Genomic DNA, 19,748 nt, shown 5'->3' with positions numbered 1-19,748 from the left:
TCTCATTGTTACGTCACAAATACCTGGCATTTTAACAGGGGTCTGCACCCGTCTATATCCAAGGTATAGACCCATTCAGTAAATTAGAATGTTATTGAAAAATTCATTTATTTCAGGAACTCAGTTCACAAAGTGAAACACATTATATAGATTAATTACACACAGGCTGATGTTTTCAAGGCTTTATTTCTATTAATTATGATGATTTTCTGGTTACAGCTAATGAAAACAAGACATTTAAGATTAGAATATTACACCAGACCAATAAAAAATATTAATACAGAAATGTGCACTTAATGAAATGTATATTTGATAACTGCTTAAAGGTTGTTATTCTTAAAACATAACTTTAATCTGACAAACGAGGCTCATGGGAACGCATATTCTAATTTCTAGAATATGACTGTATTCTATTTATATTTATTGCCATACATTAAATTCACACTCTGAATGCTAGTATCAGATTTGTCCAATCAGATGGACCATATCTGCCTTGACATGCCACTGAGTGTTAAAATACACATTCTGGTTGGCAGTCACCAGACTGTATCACAGTCTTAAAACTGGGTCAGTAGCGATGTGAACAGGCCCTGCCAGTTTCCCAGAGCTGCAACGGACATGACGCCTGATGACAAATGTTTGGAGCGCTGTCGGGAATTTACACATGTAGTACAGTTTCTAGGGATCAAAAATAGCCCAAAACCTACATTTGGAAACTGAAGAGTAGATCAAAAAAGCTGAACTCAGCAGTTAAATTAGGGCATGACATGGTCACAGCACGAGCAGCTGTCTGTATTGCTACCTACTTGACTTACTGGAGCTAGAACATGTGTGAGTAGTATACTTATAGCCACTTGGCCTTAGTATTATTCTTTATAAAAGAGCATATTATATGTTTGAGAAAATAAAATTTATTATAAGACAAAGATAACCTAAGTACATAAAAAACAGTTTTCAAATGATGGTTTGTTTATGATTTACCCCTCTTCTTGTACAGTTTTACATGCCACATCCAGGCAGGATTACTGCCAGATCTGTAAAATCAAAATTTAATGGAATCTGTCTGACAACATGAACTAGACTAAAAGTTCTCAAAAAAGCAACATGTTTAATCCCGGGACTAAAGAAATTCGTGTTTTGGTTTGAAAATGGCTAAACAGCCTTTTTAAGGTTTTGGGACTCCTTTGATAGCCATAAACCACAAATGGAGAGGGTACAGACAGTGGTGAACATACTCCATATAAAACACTACAGGGCTCCCTCACGGCAGGGTCAGTGATAATTATTCAATAATAGGAGAGAGGAACTGGGTAAAAATAGCACCCATGGGAGCGTTACAAGACCAAAACCACTGGAGACCAAAAAGAACACAAAGGCCCATCTCACACTGCCAAAAAACATCTTGATGGTCCCCTAGGGTTTGGGTGAGTTTATTGGTGGACTGAGGGGACTGAAGTGGAAATTTATGGAAGGTGTGCCTCTCGTTACATCTGGAACAAAACTAAAAGCATTTTAAAAGCCAGGATGTTACGCCTGCAGTCAAACATGGTGGTGGCAGTGTGATGGTCTTGGGCAACTCTGCTTCTTCATGAGCTGGCCGACTTGCTGTAATTGATGGAACTGTGAATTTTGCTCTCTTCGAGAAAATGTTGGAGGAGAATGTTTGTGACCATAAGCTCAAGCGCACTTCGGTAATGCAGCAGTGCAATGCTCTAAAGCACATCAGGAAGTCCACCTCTGTATGGATGAAAAAAAGTAAAGTTTTGATCTGGTCTAAAATCCAATTGAGATGCTGATGCCTTAAACAGGGTGTTCATGCTAAAAAATGTGGCTGAAGTAAAAAGAATTCTGCAAAAAAAGAGACAAAGGACAAAATTCCTCCACAGCAATCTAAAAGACTCAGTGCCTGTTTAGTCAAATGCTAAATAGCAGTCATTACCGCCAAGGGTAGGTTTAGGTATCTTACACTTGCTTTAGGTAGCTAACATGAGCCACCATGCAGTTATGGATCTGCTTTGGACCTTTTTAAATCAAAGGGCGCTGCACTGGAGTGCATTGATGATTTAGTTGCGGCGAAAATGTTGTAAAACACAACCCTAAAGGCCTTCCTTTTCAAACTTAAATACTTGGTAATTCCATCTTGTCAGACAAGTAATTTAAACAACACCATAACGCAGCTGTATGAATGATTGTCCTAGATACTGGTCATGAGAAGCGCTCATGGTAAGCCTCGCATGCTATATTTATAAGTTGTCTGAGGGAGCTTGAACGCAGCGCGTCGTGCGTCAACAGCCTTAAATTCAGCAGCAGAGGGGGTTGAAGTTTCATTCCAGAGGGTGGAGTTTACTGAGAATGGTCTAACCAGAACCAGAGCCAGAACCAGAACCAGCTCCTGATCTCTGTGGAGTTTTATTTTAAAATAAAACTTCTTCCAGATGACTCTGACTCAAGAACGACCGATGACGTATGCCAAAATGAAGGGGCTTGTTACCGTTATATCAGGTAGGTCGCCATTTTTAGGCTTAATTGAACAGTACAATGAGCTGTTATCTTAAATATGACACATTGAAACGTAATTAGAAAACTTATTAATTAAAATGGTTTCACTTGTTACATTAATGCTGAAATAATTTAGCACAGTGGTTTCTTTTAATTATTTGGTAAATCCACAAAACTAATAAATTGAGTTTTATATTGGAAGTGACCTCAGTTTGAAAGGCTGCCAGATGTCAGCAGACTAAAACCAGCTAGTACACTCTTATGTAATGGACTAACCCATCCCCTCCCTCTCTTTCTGTCTGTCCGTCTGTCTTACAGATGTGCTAAAAGAGAAAAAAGTTGGCTTCATGGATTTCTTACACAAACTTGTTTCCACCCAGAAACCCTGCCAACAGTAAGTTAACAAAAAATAAGGCATTTTTTACTTTGTGTCCAGCCCTTTGAATCAGAATCTAAACCAAGCTCTGCTTGACCTCCTGATTGAAGCCTGGGCACCCAGAAACCACTGAAGAGACAAAGCAAGCTGAGGAGACAGAAGGAGGAGGAAGCTATCTCTGTGAGTTCGGATCTGGTGAAGGAATTCTAGGAGATGCTGCCATGGTGTTGATGGGATGAAACCCAGTCCCTCCTTCTGACCGACCCTCTCCCCCTCTCTCTGTGTCTTATTTTTTCAGGGCCCGTTGAACTCAGAGGCCTCACAGTGAGTCACGCCCCATTACAGTAATATTTCTTGAAGAAAATATTTTTGCTTCACATTACAGAGCAACCCTTTCTTTTATAGCAGTCAATTGAGAAGCACAGTGAAGGTCCATGGGAGGGTCCCCTAATTGGCTCCTAACCTTGTGAGCCCACGTCACAGGTTATGGCATTAGCAATTATGAGGGTTTCCTGAAGAAAAAAACAGGATTATGTTATTTTGTGGCCACGTTCAGTATTTAGTATTACCGCTCTATTTGTATTACAAGCATTTATACATTTCTTGTTATTTACCACTGTTTTCTGTCATTGTCTTGATCAGGGTGAAACCATCAGACTTTGACTACCTCAAAGTTATTGGCAAAGGAAGCTTTGGAAAGGTATTTCCTGATTAACATGCTGATTTATATCTATAAATGCTGTGAACTAATAAGGTGAAATATATAACAGGTGTTGTTGGCAAGACACAGAAAACAAGGAGGTTACTACGCAGTTAAAATTCTGGACAAGCAGATGATCATCAAGAGGAAAGGGGTCTGTCCTTGTCTGTGTTTTGTTGCATCTGTTTTTCTATCTGTGTCGGTTTTTTCTGTCTAACCATCTGTGGGTTATCTCTCTGCAGCAAAGGCACGTGATGGTTGAAAGGAACGTACTGCTGAAGGGACTAAACCATCCATTCCTGGTGGGGCTTCATTTCTCCTTCCAGACACCAAAGACACTCTACTTTGTCCTGGACTTTGTAAACGGAGGAGAGGTATGAAATTCCTTGTGCAAACTCACACCAAAAGATTTGTCTGTCGGAATGTGTGCAAGAGACTCTCCATAATGTTTCATTTCTGTGTGTGAAACCTTGTTTCTTTCAGCTGTTTTACCACCTGCAGAGAGAGGGTTCATTTCCAGAACCCCGAGCTGCTTTCTACGCTGCAGAGATAGCTGCTGCACTTGGCTACCTTCACTCTCTAAGCATCGTTTACAGGTGCACAAACACATATGTAACACGGCTTTAGATAACTCTGTCAGGGTTTCTGCAGGTTTTGCTAAAATTCAGTTAAAGATCCCTGTGGAAGAAATATAAGTCAATCAAGAAGTAGCTTATACATCTGTTGGCTTACAAAATAGCCAAGTTAAACACAGCTATATCCTCTGAGGTTGGTATTTATCACTTCTTTAATGTGACGTGTGCTCTTACACCTACTGGTTACCTTCAAATAGTATGCGGTACATGTTTCACAACACTACTACTGAAATCTATTTCAGTAGTAATGTTGTGAAACATTGTTAAACATTGTTAATTTTACAGTTTGTTTTTTTTCACATCAAAGAAGCTGGACAAAAATGATTACCAAAAAAGATTTTATATCTTATATCTAACCTTTGGAAACTACATAGTTTAGTCCATCTTGAAATTCCTGCAGACAGGTTTTTTACTGCCCTACATCAAGCGATTTGTAATATAATTTTCCCTAAATTTCACAATTAGAATTACTGAACATTGACTAAATAAATGGTGCCAAAGTATTTCTCAAAAATTAAAAAAATATGCCAAAGTATTGAGTGAACAAAAGTAAACATTACTGAACCAATTAGGCCTATCTAAAGGTAATGGAAGGTCTTCTATGAGAAATCTGGACTTATTTAAGACTTTTAAATACTTTTTCTAGTTGTAGACTAGACACTCCATCTCTGTCCTGTGTACAGACCCATTCAATAAATTAGAATATTGTTGAAAAGTTAATTAAGTAACTTGACTCACTAAGTGAAACACATTATATAGATTAGCTGCACACAAAGTGATGTTTTCCAGCCTTTATTTCTGTTAATTATGAGGATTTTCTGCTGACAGCTAATGAAAACACAACATTTAAGATTAGAATGTTACATCAGACCAATAAAACTAACTTTTTAAATACAGAGATGTAGGCTTTTTGAAAGATAGTTTTATAAATGCTTAAAGGTTGTTATTTTCAAAAAAATACTCTCAACCTGAAAAACAGTCCTCACTGGAACACATATTCTGATTTATTGAAAATGACTTTATGTCTGTACAGAGACCTCAAACCAGAAAACATCCTGCTGGACGGCCAGGGTCACGTGATGCTAACAGACTTTGGTCTTTGTAAAGAAGGTGTGGCTGTCGGTGGGATTACACACACCTTCTGTGGGACCCCAGAGTATCTGGCTCCGGAGGTTCTTCTAGGCCAGCCATACAGCCTAGCTGTGGACTGGTGGGGACTTGGAGCTGTGCTGTTTGAGATGCTCTCTGGACTGGTGAGTAGCACTGGATTAAACTACTTCTTTGTGTTTTCTTCTGCATCTTGAACTGACTATATCGCCTTCCTTTCTGCTGCCCAGCCTCCATTTTACAGCCGCAGCAGACTAGAGATGTTAGAAAATATCCTGTATTCTCCTCTGCGGCTGCCCAGCGGCCTGTCTGAAGGTGCCATAGCACTGTTAAAAGGGTTGTTAGAAAGGAACATCTCAAGGCGCTTAGGCCAGAGACTTGACGTTGTAAGCGCACACACAGAGCATCAACAATGAGTGAGAAGGCACATGGCCACTGGAGTTAATTTCTGTTGTGTTCCCAGGAGGAGCTGAAGGAGCATTGCTTCTTTGCTTCTATCAACTGGGATGACCTCGTAGCCAGAAAAGTTAGGCCCCCGTTCATCCCTAAAGTGGTACGAATACATCAGAAAAACAATTTCAATTTTTACCCGTTTGGTCCTTACTCTTTTCTCCTTTTCTAGACCGGTCCTGATGATGTATGCTACATCGCTCCTGAGTTCTGGCTGCAGCCTGTCCCTGCCTCCCTGAACGAGAGGGTCGAGGCAGCGGCAGCCAGTGTGACGTTTCCTGAGTTCTCCTACATGAACCCAGCAGAGAACGTAGTTGCAGAGGCAGTTTTATAAGCCCACCAAATCCTCAGGAAGTGTGATTGTTGAAATATATTTTTTTCTAAAGGTATATATATTATTTATTGTAATTTCTATTTTTTTGTACTTGAACAGAATATGCAATCCCTGACATGGCAATTTGCAGCATGCTTCATTTGTTGTTCCTGAATAAATAGTGATATATTTTTAACTTTTCACTAGTTTCTCAGTGTGAGTTGTTTATTAGGGAAAGGCGGATCACTATTTTTGAAGTCCTTTATATAATGTGTCTATTAAGCATGAACAACACAGCTATGAGTAGGTATGTTTATAGCCTTTATTGCACGGGTCCCATTTAACAAATACATTCACTTGTTATAATGATGTCTTACTGGCTTTCTTAACACTGCATACATAAGAATAGAAACTGAGTGTATTGCAAGCAGAAAATGAAAGCTTCTATGTAGCAGTTATATAAAAACATAGCCGAATGCCATTTTTAGCAAAAAATACACACAGCCTTTACCTTCTGTGTGTTGTGACAAACAAAGCAAAAAAAAGAAAACAGATGGTTTACATTTGCATCTTGATAATTTAGAAAGTCATCAAAAAAGTGTCATTAATTCAGAAAGTGAAACTCACACAGACTGATCTATATCAAACACTAAGCTGTTAATTTTGATGATTATGGTTAACAGCTTATGAAAATCCAAAATACAATTTCCGAGAAAACTACACAAGAACAATAAAAAATTATTTTCAGTAGAGAAATGTAATGTCATGAACCACACAATCATGGTGAGGACAGATTACCTAACAAAGGATTGTTGCTCTCTCATAGTGCTGTGTATAACTATATTAATGGAAAGTTTAGTTTAGAAAAAAGGTATGCAGCTTCACGAGGACTGTAAAGCATATCTCGTTCAAACGTTTGTAGAAGCTTCGCATGTCATGGTCTGAGGCTGGAGTCAGTGCTTCAAGAACCACCACAGACATATGTAGGACATGTTTTAAACTGGTCTTAAACCAGAGGCAGAGTCAGAGGCGTCTGTTAGTTGATATAAGAGAACGAGGACAGGACTAGGCATGGGCTGGTTACTGGTATCAAGGTATACCAAGGTTTTTAACAGTTATGGTTTCAGAATTAACATTTTCTGTCAAAATTGTCCCAGGGTTTAGGTCCTTTTAATGATATGCCAGAGAAACTGATGCACTGACTTGACTTTTCTCTGGCTTCTCTGGCTGTAAGAACACAAAACAGGGCTGCCCTCCCCCACATGTCTCTGAACACTGCTAGTTAGCTGCCCCAAAAAGGCTTTTGCCTCTATATACATGAAATACAATAAAGGTAATTTGGAAACACTTAATGGTCACAAACAACATGGACTGTCATGGTCTAGATAATCTTATACAATTTTGTGTGACACCAGAAAACTAGGGTATTTTTTTTAAATCAAGGTCCAAAGTCCTCTATTCACATGAACGTAAATTTTGTCTTTCATTTAGAAATCAAGGTCCCAGGGTCTAGAAGAAGAGCGGTGATGTGCAGAATCCAAGTTGTTTGAGGTCTGGAGATTTTAGAGCAGACAAGCTTTATGGAGATGGTGGTTTCATTTCCAGCAGGACTTGGCTTCTGGCCACACTGCCGAAGGCACCAATACCTCCTTTGATGACCATTGTATCACTGGGCATCTCCTGTGGAGGTTCAATCCTGCCAAAATTAAGAATACATACAGAAATAAATAAATTATTCAATAAAATAATTTGGGCCAAAAAGTAGCTAGTAAAATATATTAGTGTGCCAGTAAATGCAAAAAAAAAAAAAAAAGATTTATTCAATAATTAATCAATTAATCAGATATAAATATATATTTCTAATTTTATTTACACCACTAATTTTAAATCATGTATTTTTTTCTTGAACTCTATATATTTATTTAATACAAGTGAATTTCTTGCCATTTATTTTTCCTATCCTGTTATTTCTTTAATATTTACTACCACCGGAATATATTTAAAACCTGTTTTTTTTCCCCAAAATTAAATATTTTTATTTTACTCCTTTTAATTGTTAAACACTGATATATTTTCTCCTCTAATATGTTCCTGTTGTATTTTCTTACCCAACAAATTTCCCTGAGCCCATTTATTTCCAATCATCCTATTTGCATTTGCATTTTCTTCTTCGAGACTGCTCATTCTTTCACTTAATTAAAATGAAAAAGAAAAAGACATTTGAGATTTATTTTTCAAAATGTACCCCAGCAAATAGATACCAAAGTTCAATTTGAAATGGAAAATTTGAAAATGAAAAAGCATTTCCAGAAATGCTTTTTCATTTTAAGAATGTGGCTGCATTATTTGACCCATAAATAAAATGAGTAATCAATCATCCTATTTGCATTTGCTTCTTCAAGACTGCACATTTTATGCCATAATCAAAAAGAAAACAAAGCAGACAACGAAAACGAAAAAGCATTCCGAGCGGCGGGCGCAGAAGTGACGTCAGCAGCCGCTCTTTCTCAGCTCCTTGCTGACCGAGCTACCCATCTTGTTTGGTGGGGGCGCTGTGCACGTCTGCATTGTATTACATTGCAAACGTGCCGAGAAATTGATTGAATTGCAGCAGGGCCGAGCTCAATTTGTGGCAGTGGCAGGCAGAACAGTTAGTTCCGTCACAGCCTGCCACTGAAGCTGCCACCGGAACTGCCACAGCCTGCAGCAGGGTGGCAGAGGATTCCGCGAGGATGCCAGAAGGTGCCAGACCGGCCGTAAAAGCTTGCCAATGCGGTTGCCGCTGTTTTTGTGGAATCTGATGCTGATTATCGGCAAACGGGATGTCATTGTTGTTATAGCCTGTTACCTTTAAATATTGATTTCATTACTCATTATTATTTAATAAACAGCTTTAGACCCATAAGGTGATTGTATTTTCTTGACATGGAAAATAAATAGCACTATGTCTATGTGTGACGTGTTGAAAGGATGACGAAAATTTATTGCACAAACAGCCGGTTTATTATAGAGCGGCTAGTCTGAATTGTCACTCACAGAAAATTATAAATAAATGCTTAAAAATACGCTGGATATCCCAGGCCATAAGGCTGCCACCGGAACTGCCAGTTCCGCCTGTCACTGCCACAAATTGAGCTCGGCCCTGCTGCAATTCAATCAATTTCTCGGCACGTTTGCAATGTAATGCACTGCAGACGTGCACAGCGCCTCCCACCGAACAAGATGGGTAGCTCGGTCAGCAGGGAGCTGAGGAAGAGCGGCTGCTGACGTCACTCTGTGGCGCCAGCCGCTCGGAATGCTTTTTCGTTTTTGAGTTGTGGGCAGTACTTTGCGGGCAGACCACGAAAACAAAAAAGGAATGTCTGCTTTGTTTTCTTTTTGATTATGGCATAAAATGTGCAGTCTTGAAGAAGAAAATGCAAATGCAAATAGGATGATTGATTACTCATTTTATTTATGGGTCAAATAATGCAGCAACATTCTTAAAATGAAAAAGGATTTCTGGAAATGCTTTTTCATTTTCAAATTTTACATTTCAAATTTAATTTTGGTATCTATTTGCTGGAGTACATTTTGAAAAATAAATCTCAAATGTCTTTTTCATTTTAATTAAGTGAAAGAATGAGCAGTCTTGAAGAAGAAAATTAAAATGCAAATAGGATTATTGATTACTAATTTCATTTATGAGTCAAACAATGCAGCCACATTCTTAAAATGAAAAAGCATTTCTGAAAATGCTTTTTCATTTGAAATATGGTAACGATTTGCTTCCATAATTTCCGTCCTTCTTTTTTATATTCCTTGGTCGCTGTATTGTCTTTTCCTCCTCAATATGCAGCTGGAAACAGAAAAACAAACGGGGCGGGACTGAGACAGGGGAGGCGGTGTTTGGAACAGCGTCACGCCTCAGCTTCTTTCCTATTGGTTGAGGTCAAGCCTCTAGGAAGTTGGTGCTGAGTCTATGGCTGCCTGGTTCTGAAAAGGTGCTAGCAGAAATGGCTAACCTCTTTCATGCTTTTGCTAATGAAGTCAGGGGTGTTGGGGATTTGTTGGTAGATAGCACTGTTAGTTGGGATAGTTTACTGTGTCCTGTTGACTCCAACTGAGAGAATACTTCAGTTTGCCTGAGTATAAAGTATTAAGGCATTTATGTTTACAGACCCGCTTTAAAAATAAAAGAATGACTCAGTGACAGACTGTATTCCCAATCTAACTGGGGGAAACATATTTTAAAATCTTCAATGTTAAATTAGCTTCTTTAAACATTTAAATTGATACTTCCTGAATAATATTCAGATATACATTTTTCAAAAATAAAACTTGGTAAATATGGCCAATATTATTCACCATATTAATAAATTTTTTTGAGTTCTGTTCTGGTTATTTCAGTTTCTATAGATGTCACTATATTTTATTTATATTTCATGTGGGATTTCTAAATTAAAGTCTCATAAAGATTACTATTGAACATTTTATTCTGAGATTACAGCCCTGTTCCCCTGGAAAGTTAAAGGCCAAACTAGGGCTTGCATCAGTCAGAGTGGGGCTACATGTAGAGAGAGTTATTGGAGAGGCAAGGAATCTACAGGTCCTTCTCAAAATATTAGCATATTGTGATAAAGTTCATTATTTTCCATAATGTCATGATGAAAATTTAACATTCATATATTTTAGATTCATTGCACACTAACTGAAATATTTCAGGTCTTTTATTGTCTTAATACGGATGATTTTGGCATACAGCTCATGAAAACCCAAAATTCCTATCTCACAAAATTAGCATATTTCATCCGACCAATAAAAGAAAAGTGTTTTTAATACAAAAAACGTCAACCTTCAAATAATCATGTACAGTTATGCACTCAATACTTGGTCGGGAATCCTTTTGCAGAAATGACTGCTTCAATGCGGCGTGGCATGGAGGCAATCAGCCTGTGGCACTGCTGAGGTCTTATGGAGGCCCAGGATGCTTCGATAGCGGCCTTTAGCTCATCCAGAGTGTTGGGTCATGAGTCTCTCAACGTTCTCTTCACAATATCCCACAGATTCTCTATGGGGTTCAGGTCAGGAGAGTTGGCAGGCCAATTGAGCACAGTGATACCATGGTCAGTAAACCATTTACCAGTGGTTTTGGCACTGTGAGCAGGTGCCAGGTCGTGCTGAAAAATGAAATCTTCATCTCCATAAAGCTTTTCAGCAGATGGAAGCATGAAGTGCTCCAAAATCTCCTGATAGCTACCTGCATTGACCCTGCCCTTGATAAAACACAGTGGACCAACACCAGCAGCTGACACGGCACCCCAGACCATCACTGACTGTGGGTACTTGACACTGGACTTCTGGCATTTTGGCATTTCCTTCTCCCCAGTCTTCCTCCAGACTCTGGCACCTTGATTTCCGAATGACATGCAGAATTTGCTTTCATCCGAAAAAAGTACTTTGGACCACTGAGCAACAGTCCAGTGCTGCTTCTCTGTAGCCCAGGTCTGGGGAATGCGGCACCTGTAGCCCATTTCCTGCACACGCCTGTGCACGGTGGCTCTGGATGTTTCTACTCCAGACTCAGTCCACTGCTTCCGCAAGTCCCCCAAGGTCTGGAATCGGCCCTTATCCACAATCTTCCTCAGGGTCCGGTCACCTCTTCTCGTTGTGCAGCGTTTTCTGCCACACTTTTTCCTTCCCACAGACTTCCCACTGAGGTGCCTTGATACAGCACTCTGGGAACAGCCTATTCGTTCAGAAATTTCTTTCTGTGTCTTACCCTCTTGCTTGAGGGTGTCAATAGTGGCCTTCTGGACAGCAGTCAGGTCGGCAGTCTTACCCATGATTGGGGTTTTGAGTGATGAACCAGGCTGGGAGTTTTAAAGGCCTCAGGAATCTTTTGCAGGTGTTTAGAGTTAACTCGTTGATTCAGATGATTAGGTTCATAGCTCATTTAGAGACCCTTTTAATGATATGCTAATTTTGTGAGATAGGAATTTTGGGTTTTCATGAGCTGTATGCCAAAATCATCCGTATTAAGACAATAAAAGACCTGAAATATTTCAGTTAGTGTGCAATGAATCTAAAATATATGAATGTTAAATTTTCATCATGACATTATGGAAAATAATGAACTTTATCACAATATGCTAATTTTTTGAGAAGGACCTGTATATACTACATTTCAAAGTACAACTGGAACTCACATTTGCAAATATACCCTACAGGTGTTACACATCTGGATAAAATATTGCACATATGCTGAGGAAATGGCTTCAGATTACAACGGCAGATATGTAAATCCTTAGTGACATAGATGGTCAACTCCTAACTGTAACAGGAATCTGACCTTTTTTTTAAATGATGATTATAGTGTAAATATCTATATTAGAATCTTCCAGAGGTGTAATTTTGAATTTCCATATCTGATATGAATTAAGTGACATCTAGAGATGATGTAGCTTAAGTCCATAAAGCTACAATTATCTTTTAATGGTGTTATTAATTCATTAAAAGATTAGGAGATATTGTCATAGTAGTATTGCTTTAATTCTGAAATCCCAGATTAGATCTGGATAACACTTTTTAATTTTAATACAAAGAGGAATCAGCCCAGGGCATCAGACATACTTATTTTTAAAGGATTGTGGATATGACAAGGTATACATAAATTTTTCATGTTTAGGGACTTTCTTTTTAAATTCCACATCAGATGTGGATAAAATTTATTGAGTGACATCTATGGATGTTAAATTTTTTATCTGGACAGAAATTAGCCTGTGATAATGGACAATGCTAATTTATTTAATTTATTTATATCAATTGTTAATAGAGTGTCTTATAGTTAATGTCCTCATCTAGCAATTTAATTGTGAAATTCTGCACCATATATGAATAATACTTTTGAGTAATGTGTGAATTGTTTGCTCTTAATTTAGACAAAAATTGTACTGGAATGAAAGAAATGTTTTTTTATTAAAACAAATGCTGATATATATAATTTTCCCATGTTTTAATTTAGAAATCCCTCTTAAAATATTAATAAAATATAGTGACATCTATAGAAACTGAACCCCTAATCAGAGCAGAAGCCATCCTTGAATGAGTTTACCTTAAAAAGATTATAAATATGGAAATTTACCAGGTTTTATTTTTGAAAAATGTATTGCTGAATATTTTCAAGAAGTATCACTGGACATGTTTTAAGAGACTAGCTTGAAGCTGAAGTTCTTGAAACATGTTTTCCCTGGTTGAATTGGGAATACAGTCAGTCATTGAGTCATGCTTTTATTTTGAAAGTGGGTCTGTACACGTGGATGCCTCTTAGTACTCGGCAAACTGAAGTATTCTCTCAGTTAGAGTCAGCAGGACACAGTAAACTATCCCGACTAACAGCGAAATCTATCACCAAATCCACAACAAGCATAACTTAGCAACAACATGACAGTAGTTAGCCATTTCTGCTAGGCCCTTTCCAGGACCAGGCAGCCATATTGAGACTCAGCACCAACTTTCTAAAGGTTTGACCCCAGCCAATAGAAGAAAAGCTGAGGTGGTGATGTTGATCCAAAAGACCGCGCCCTCTGTCTCTGCCCGCCCCCTTTGTTTTTAAATTTCTAGCTGCATGTTGAGGAGGAAAAGACAATACAGCGACCAAGAAATGTAAAAAAGGAAGACGGAAATAAATGGGCACAGGGAAATTCGTTGGGTTAGAAAATACATCAGTGGTATATGAAAAGGGAAAATATATTAGTGTTTAACAATTAAAGGACAGTAAAATAATTTGGAAAATATTTATTTTTGAGGAAACAGCATGTTTTGAATATATTTGGGTGGTAATAAATATTAAAGAAATAAAGGGGCTAGGAAAAATAAAACAGCATGACACTCATTTGTTTTAAATAAACAAAAGAAAATTGTAGAGTTCAAGAAAAAAAAAATTTGAAAATAAGTGGATTAAAACAGAAATATATCTATATCCTAATATATCTATTAAATGATCAATTATTGAATAAATCTCTTCTTTTTATGTTTAAGGTGCATTTAATGGCACTCTAATTTATTTAGCTACTTTTTGGTACAGTAATTATTTTATTGAGTAATTTATTTGTATCTGTATGTATTCTTAATTAAGGCAGGATTGATCCTCCATACCTCATTGGCCAACAAACTTGTCTGACAATAACTTATAGAGAATCAACAGCTTATTGTCGGGAGGCAGGTGGGAGATAACAGATCCATGAAATACAGAAGAGCAGAAGGCCACTGATAAAACAACTTAGCCTTGCTTAACACCTAAGCAGAGTCAAATGCTGATTGCTTCCATGCCGTGCTTTACTGATGCAGCAATTCATGCAAAAGGAACCCCGACCAAGAATATTTGGACATGTACACTATGACTGATCTGTATTTTTCAACAGCAGAAATAACTCCAAACAGCCAGATTTGTTTTTTTGTGTTGGCTAAACAAAACAACTTCTTTTTCAGGCAGCTAAGTGACAGTGTGCAGTAACATGTAGGGGAGGGGAAGCACTGTGTTACTCTATGCTCCATATAGCCAGAGAAAGGTCTTATCACTCTTGTTCTTTCTCTGGCATCCAATTCAAAGAACATAAACAACAAGCATGGTATGAAAGAAAAGTTTAGCGGTTTTAAAACCGCAACTGTTTAAAACCTTAGAATACCTTGACACCAGTAGCCAGACCAAGCCTAGTCCAGTCCTTTTTCTCTTTAACCCAGATAGCAGGTTTCTCATTGCTGGTTTCATAAAGCTCTGACGTCAGCTACAGTCCACATCATGTGAATCTCCCCATAAACACTTGAACTGGCTTTGCCTTACAATCCCCCCAAGGTTGCAGGTATCCCTCTTGATTGTGCGCCTTATTTCGACTATTATTTTCTCTTCCACTTAATGTTCCATTGATATGCTTGGATACAGCCGGCTGTGAACTGCCAGCTTGTGTAGCACTGACATTTTGTGGTTTACCCTCCTTGTGGAGGGTCTCAATGACTATTTGCTACACAACTGTCAAGTCAGCTGTATTCCACATGAATGCACATGCCGTAACAGAACATTTCTGTTTTAAAAATAATTTTTCATTGGCCTCATGTAATATTTTAATTTTCTAAGAAACAAAATTTGGGGTTTTCATTAGCGGTAAGACATAATCATCAAAATCAACAGAAATAAATGCCTGAAATAGATCACCCTGTGTGTAATGAATGTGTGTATGAGTTGAACTTTTTTAACTGAATTACTTAAATAAATTAACTTTCTGATCATATTCTAATTAGCTGCCTTTCCACCTTGTCAGTAGTAGCTGAAGGTGGCATAGCTTTGCTCACTTTGGCATGTGAAGTAAGCGATCAGCTGGCCATTGCAAATCATCAGAAACAAGCCGCTACCTGTGGAAAAAGCAAGTTAGAGAATGATTAAACAAATTAATTACAACACAAATGCATGTTACCACTAATGTTTGCTTACCTAAAGCCAGCCACCACTGCCACACTGTGGGAAACTCTAACATCACTGCAACGTAGAAACAAAACATGCCAATACAGTGCAGATCTGGTCATTCAGTTGTGCACAAAAGTGGATGTTTGTTCTGTTCATGCTCACCCAGACTGGTGATTATTACATGGAGAAGTGTGACAGTGAGGGCATAGTCCCAAACCCGCCTCCTCACCACTGCAGCAAACAGTATACCACTACAAAAGTAAGTGAGCTCCAAGGAGAGGAGATTGACTGAGGGAGACAAAAAAGTGACAAAATAACATTGTCTGTACGAAGCCAACAGTTGGTGCTGTTGACCACACCGGCTTTGTGTAACGTGCTCACCCAGGTATTTGGAGTTAGATTCAGCCGGTTCGGTTTTAAAATCGAATGGAATCAGCCCGTCAAACCGATCCAACCTACATGAGGAAACATGAAGCGTCAACAGTGAAAGTCTGCCATTTTTATTATTATCTAAACTTAGATAATAATAATAATTTGTTTTATTTACAAGCACCTTTCATAACACTCAAGGTCAATGTACAAACAACAACAGCAATACCAGATAAAAAATCATAACATAAGTTGTATGGAGCAGTGCAATTACAAGTAGTATGCAGTCATGAACAGGTGGGTTTAAGTCTGAATTTGAACAGGGAAAGAAAGTCAGTTTTAAAGATGTCTGGTGGGAGAGAGTTCCAGAGAAATCGAATGGATCTCAGTACGTACAGTAACGTCCAACAATCTCCATGTAGCTAGATTTCACCAAGGGTTCAGCTTGCTTTCTGAATGTCTTTTAAAGTTTCTCTTTGGACTTTGGCTGCTTTATCCCCATTTTCTTTTACTTGACCATGCAAGCATAGTTTGCTTTGTGTGGAAGGAGGACAAGAGGAGGGAAAACAGGTATATTCAGGCTTAAAAACAATCAAACTTTTTTATGCCACTATTTAGGCAGTGGATTGAAAATAAATAAGAAGGAAAGCCTCTAGCAAAGAGGAAAGAGGAAACAAAGACATATTCAGAAAGCCCAAAGAATAGTATTAAGACTGCCATTCGTGTTTAACATGAAGTTCTGGCTCCTTGGAGGCAAAATCCAAGCCAGACTTGGTGGCAACCCTGGGTATAGATGCGTAAAAAGCAGTATTCATCTTTTATTGCAGTAGCATAATCTCAGACTGAAAACAATTCACAATTGTAGAACACTTACTCAGTGGGGAGAAAACCCCATGTTAGGAAATTAGTGTCAAAAAAGAACAATTTGTCATACAAATGCTGATACATTTTATTTACACATTAAATGTAAATGAAGCATGTTTTCATAGACTTTAAGTTGATGAGAGTTTGTAGGAACTTCTGATTAATAATGCACAACTTTCTATGTGCCAGGAGTATAAATATGAGATGACACAGAGACCCATGTTTGTCACTAGGCTGGAGGAAGACCCACAGTGAACAGAAGGTTAAGGGAGTTACAAAAATCTTCAAAGCTTGTTGAAATGCAGCAAAGAGTGGCATCCGTGGCATAAGTCTCCATAATAATCATTAGATGCTATGTATATACCAACTACATCTCAAACATAACCATGTGAAGTTTGATAAACTCTACTTGGACTTTCAGGTGGGTTTGGTTTGAAAAAAAGGAAGCCAATGCAGAAAATTGCCTGAGGTCTGGAAATTTTAGAGCATTTAAAGTATGTCCCCCTCTCCTCATCTGTGATGCTGTGGGCCTTTTTCTCTTCTAAACACCCTCAGAAACTTCATAGAGTTAATGGTATCATGTAGATTTTAAAATTCCAGGAAACGTGAAATAAAAATCTGGTGGATTTGATCTGTACACTGAAAATGGATTGTATTTTGGTCTTTTAACAGGATAATGATCCAAAATATATGGCCACATCAACACATAAATAGTTAGTGCCACTTTCTGTATGCTTCAACCTTGTGAAATGTTACAAAGGAAGACTGAGTGATGTCTTGTTACCACAATGTATGTAGTACAATGTACTAATAGCATGGGTATTGATACTTGTGCAATTGTTCATTTTGGTAGAAACAATTATTTCTTAACTAGGGATTTTTTCCCCCACTGAAAACAATGTATCCAAATGAAAGGTTGGATTTGCTCAAGCTTTCATTGAGATAATGCAATTACCCTCAATAAAGATGCCTTTATTTGATGGTGTTTTACACATATTTAGAGTAGGCAATAGGGGTGACTGGCAATACATATAGAAATGTAACATCAAATGCAACATCAAACATGCCACTTAGATACTGCAGTGCATGACATGAGTAAAGTGAGGCCAAGATCCACCAAAAAAAGACTTCCAGGAAGGTTTAACCTAGAATGTAATGTTAACTAAAACACCTATAGGAATTAAAACATAGGATATGCCTGTTAATTAAAAAAAATAGTGAACTGTTTGTACATTGATTCGAAAATTGTTCGTGTAATATTTAATTCTTTTAATAAATGCTTTTTGGAAAAGGGTCCCCTACAGGATCTGGGTCCCTAAAGGGGAAAGCTGCATGCGTCAATAAAAGCTTTGCTAAGGACAGTCCTTGTGCCTGTGCGCATGCGTGCGAGGTTCCTACTCACCTGAAAGCACCGAAGCACACACTGCCGATCATGTAGAAAAGGGAGTAAAATATGAGCAGGCACAGCAGCAGATTGGACAGCACGGTCTGTAAGGTGATGGACAAAAAGTAGGCTCGTTTATTTACAGGATCCCACCCGTCAATAGCGCCTCCTCTCAGTCCAACCTGAAGCTGAGCATGCACAGTTTTAAAGGGTTGCTGCAGCCTGTGGGAGGGATCCGTGTGATTGGCAAACAGAGACAGCAGCTACCTGACCAGCTGATGAATCGTACATGAGAAAATCTAAACGTGCACATTAGATCAGACACAATAAAGCATGTTGTATCCAAACCATGATGAGCTGGTTTTGCAGCACTGTCGATCCTGTCATGTTTATAGAGACGCTTCAGCAGATTACTTTTGTATAAACAGCAGCACGTCAAAATGTATTATCTCTTACCTTTGAATCGACCGCTTTGCCTTTGAATGCCATTTCATGGTTTGCAGCTTTGGAGCTACTTGATGTTATTATGCAGAATGATACAAGCCGCAATGTGCCGCTAATCCCATGGAAACTGGATCACTTGCGCCATCTAGCGACCATACGATTCCAAAACACGAAGAAGCTATGCCGCCGCTTTTACATCCAAGATGAGCTCTTCTACCCTGTCCTATGTGCATTTCACCCTTTGCCATGTCGAACCTTTGTATTTATGGTCATCTCGTACCCCACTTATTCGGGGAAAAATCTAGCCGTCTGTCGCAGGATAGTTCTCTGAATGAATGCACAATAAATAAAAAATAAACTCATTGCAAAATTCAAACTAAAAACATATGTATGACTGTCTGGGGCAGAAAAATTATACAGCTGCCCATTACTTCCTCTGCCGCCATCTTTAGTGGCGCCATTTCGTAACTGTTGTAGTTTTGGTTGCTTCGTACCCGACATAAAACGAACAGGAGCCGTTTGCTGAACCTCCCTCCTGGTAATTGACCTTTTTATGGTTCCCTTCAGTTCAATTCACTCCTTCCCTATTGTGTATCTCCTTGTTGCAATTTCGCCCATTTCTTAAAGTCAATAAAACATTTCGGACCCGTATAAACCTACAAGTTAGAGAATCAGTTTATTTGTAGTTTTCACGAAATACGTCGACGAACTTTCATGACGCTTAAACAATCTTATGAACACTTTAACTCAATTTTACTTTATTTTCTGACAACTTTGTATTAGACTGTTACCGTTCATTGTGCAATTAATCATAATTAGTGGCCTGTTGACTGAGACCCCTGACTGAAAAAAACTGAGCGATATCCTTTTGGTAGATGTTATTTACTAAAGTCCAGCAGACAATGAGTGAATGATATGTTATTAATTAATGTCCTCGTATTGACAGGTACGAATAAGCACGAAATTGCAAAAGGGGCAAAATAAATTAATATACCTAAGAATCATAACCTGGTTATGAAACGGGTTGGTACGAAATGGAAGCAGGAAGGGACGTAAGCGTCGGTATGACATGTGGTGAATTGAGCATGAATTGACCGCAAGCCATTTTAATTTCATATGCGAAACTCTACTCTGTAAATCCATGCAGTATAAGTATGCCAGGGGCGTG

General features: G+C 38.4%; 2 protein-coding genes across 4 annotated transcripts; one reads left to right on the top strand and one right to left on the bottom strand.

Annotated features, from left to right (window-relative positions):
* The first annotated feature begins 2,301 nt into the window (after nt 1–2,301).
* sgk2b (serum/glucocorticoid regulated kinase 2b) lies at nt 2,302–6,283 on the top strand. 2 transcript variants are annotated; one of them, XM_047361481.1, is made up of 12 exons: nt 2,302–2,502; nt 2,818–2,893; nt 2,986–3,055; nt 3,174–3,199; nt 3,518–3,575; nt 3,646–3,729; nt 3,818–3,949; nt 4,059–4,171; nt 5,244–5,463; nt 5,548–5,703; nt 5,781–5,870; nt 5,940–6,283. In XM_047361481.1, exons 1-12 carry the CDS (start codon nt 2,436–2,438, stop codon nt 6,099–6,101), a joined length of 1,254 nt encoding a protein of 417 aa, XP_047217437.1. In that variant the 5' UTR covers nt 2,302–2,435; the 3' UTR covers nt 6,102–6,283. The 2 variants fall into 2 exon arrangements, with proteins under 2 accessions (XP_047217437.1, XP_047217438.1); XM_047361482.1 differs by lacking the exon at nt 2,302–2,502 and having other exon boundaries at nt 2,848–2,893; nt 3,281–3,575.
* A 101-nt stretch (nt 6,284–6,384) lies between these two features.
* Nucleotides 6,385–19,018, bottom strand: LOC124865953 (transmembrane protein 244-like). Of its 2 annotated transcripts, XM_047361483.1 has the most exons (7): nt 18,593–19,011; nt 18,155–18,240; nt 15,901–15,974; nt 15,682–15,807; nt 15,547–15,591; nt 15,408–15,467; nt 6,385–7,776 (listed from the first exon to the last, which is right to left on the bottom strand). In XM_047361483.1, exons 1-7 carry the CDS (start codon nt 18,623–18,625, stop codon nt 7,676–7,678), a joined length of 525 nt encoding a protein of 174 aa, XP_047217439.1. In that variant the 5' UTR covers nt 18,626–19,011; the 3' UTR covers nt 6,385–7,675. The 2 variants fall into 2 exon arrangements, with proteins under 2 accessions (XP_047217439.1, XP_047217440.1); XM_047361484.1 differs by lacking the exon at nt 6,385–7,776 and having other exon boundaries at nt 13,334–15,467; nt 18,593–19,018.
* Nucleotides 19,019–19,748: the final 730 nt, after the last annotated feature.

This window comes from Girardinichthys multiradiatus, chromosome 3 (genome assembly GCF_021462225.1).
Source record: "Girardinichthys multiradiatus isolate DD_20200921_A chromosome 3, DD_fGirMul_XY1, whole genome shotgun sequence".
NCBI classification, from domain to species: Eukaryota; Metazoa; Chordata; class Actinopteri; order Cyprinodontiformes; family Goodeidae; genus Girardinichthys; species Girardinichthys multiradiatus.
Note: the sequence above shows the minus strand (reverse complement) of the source record. Positions and strands in the feature narration are given on the sequence as shown.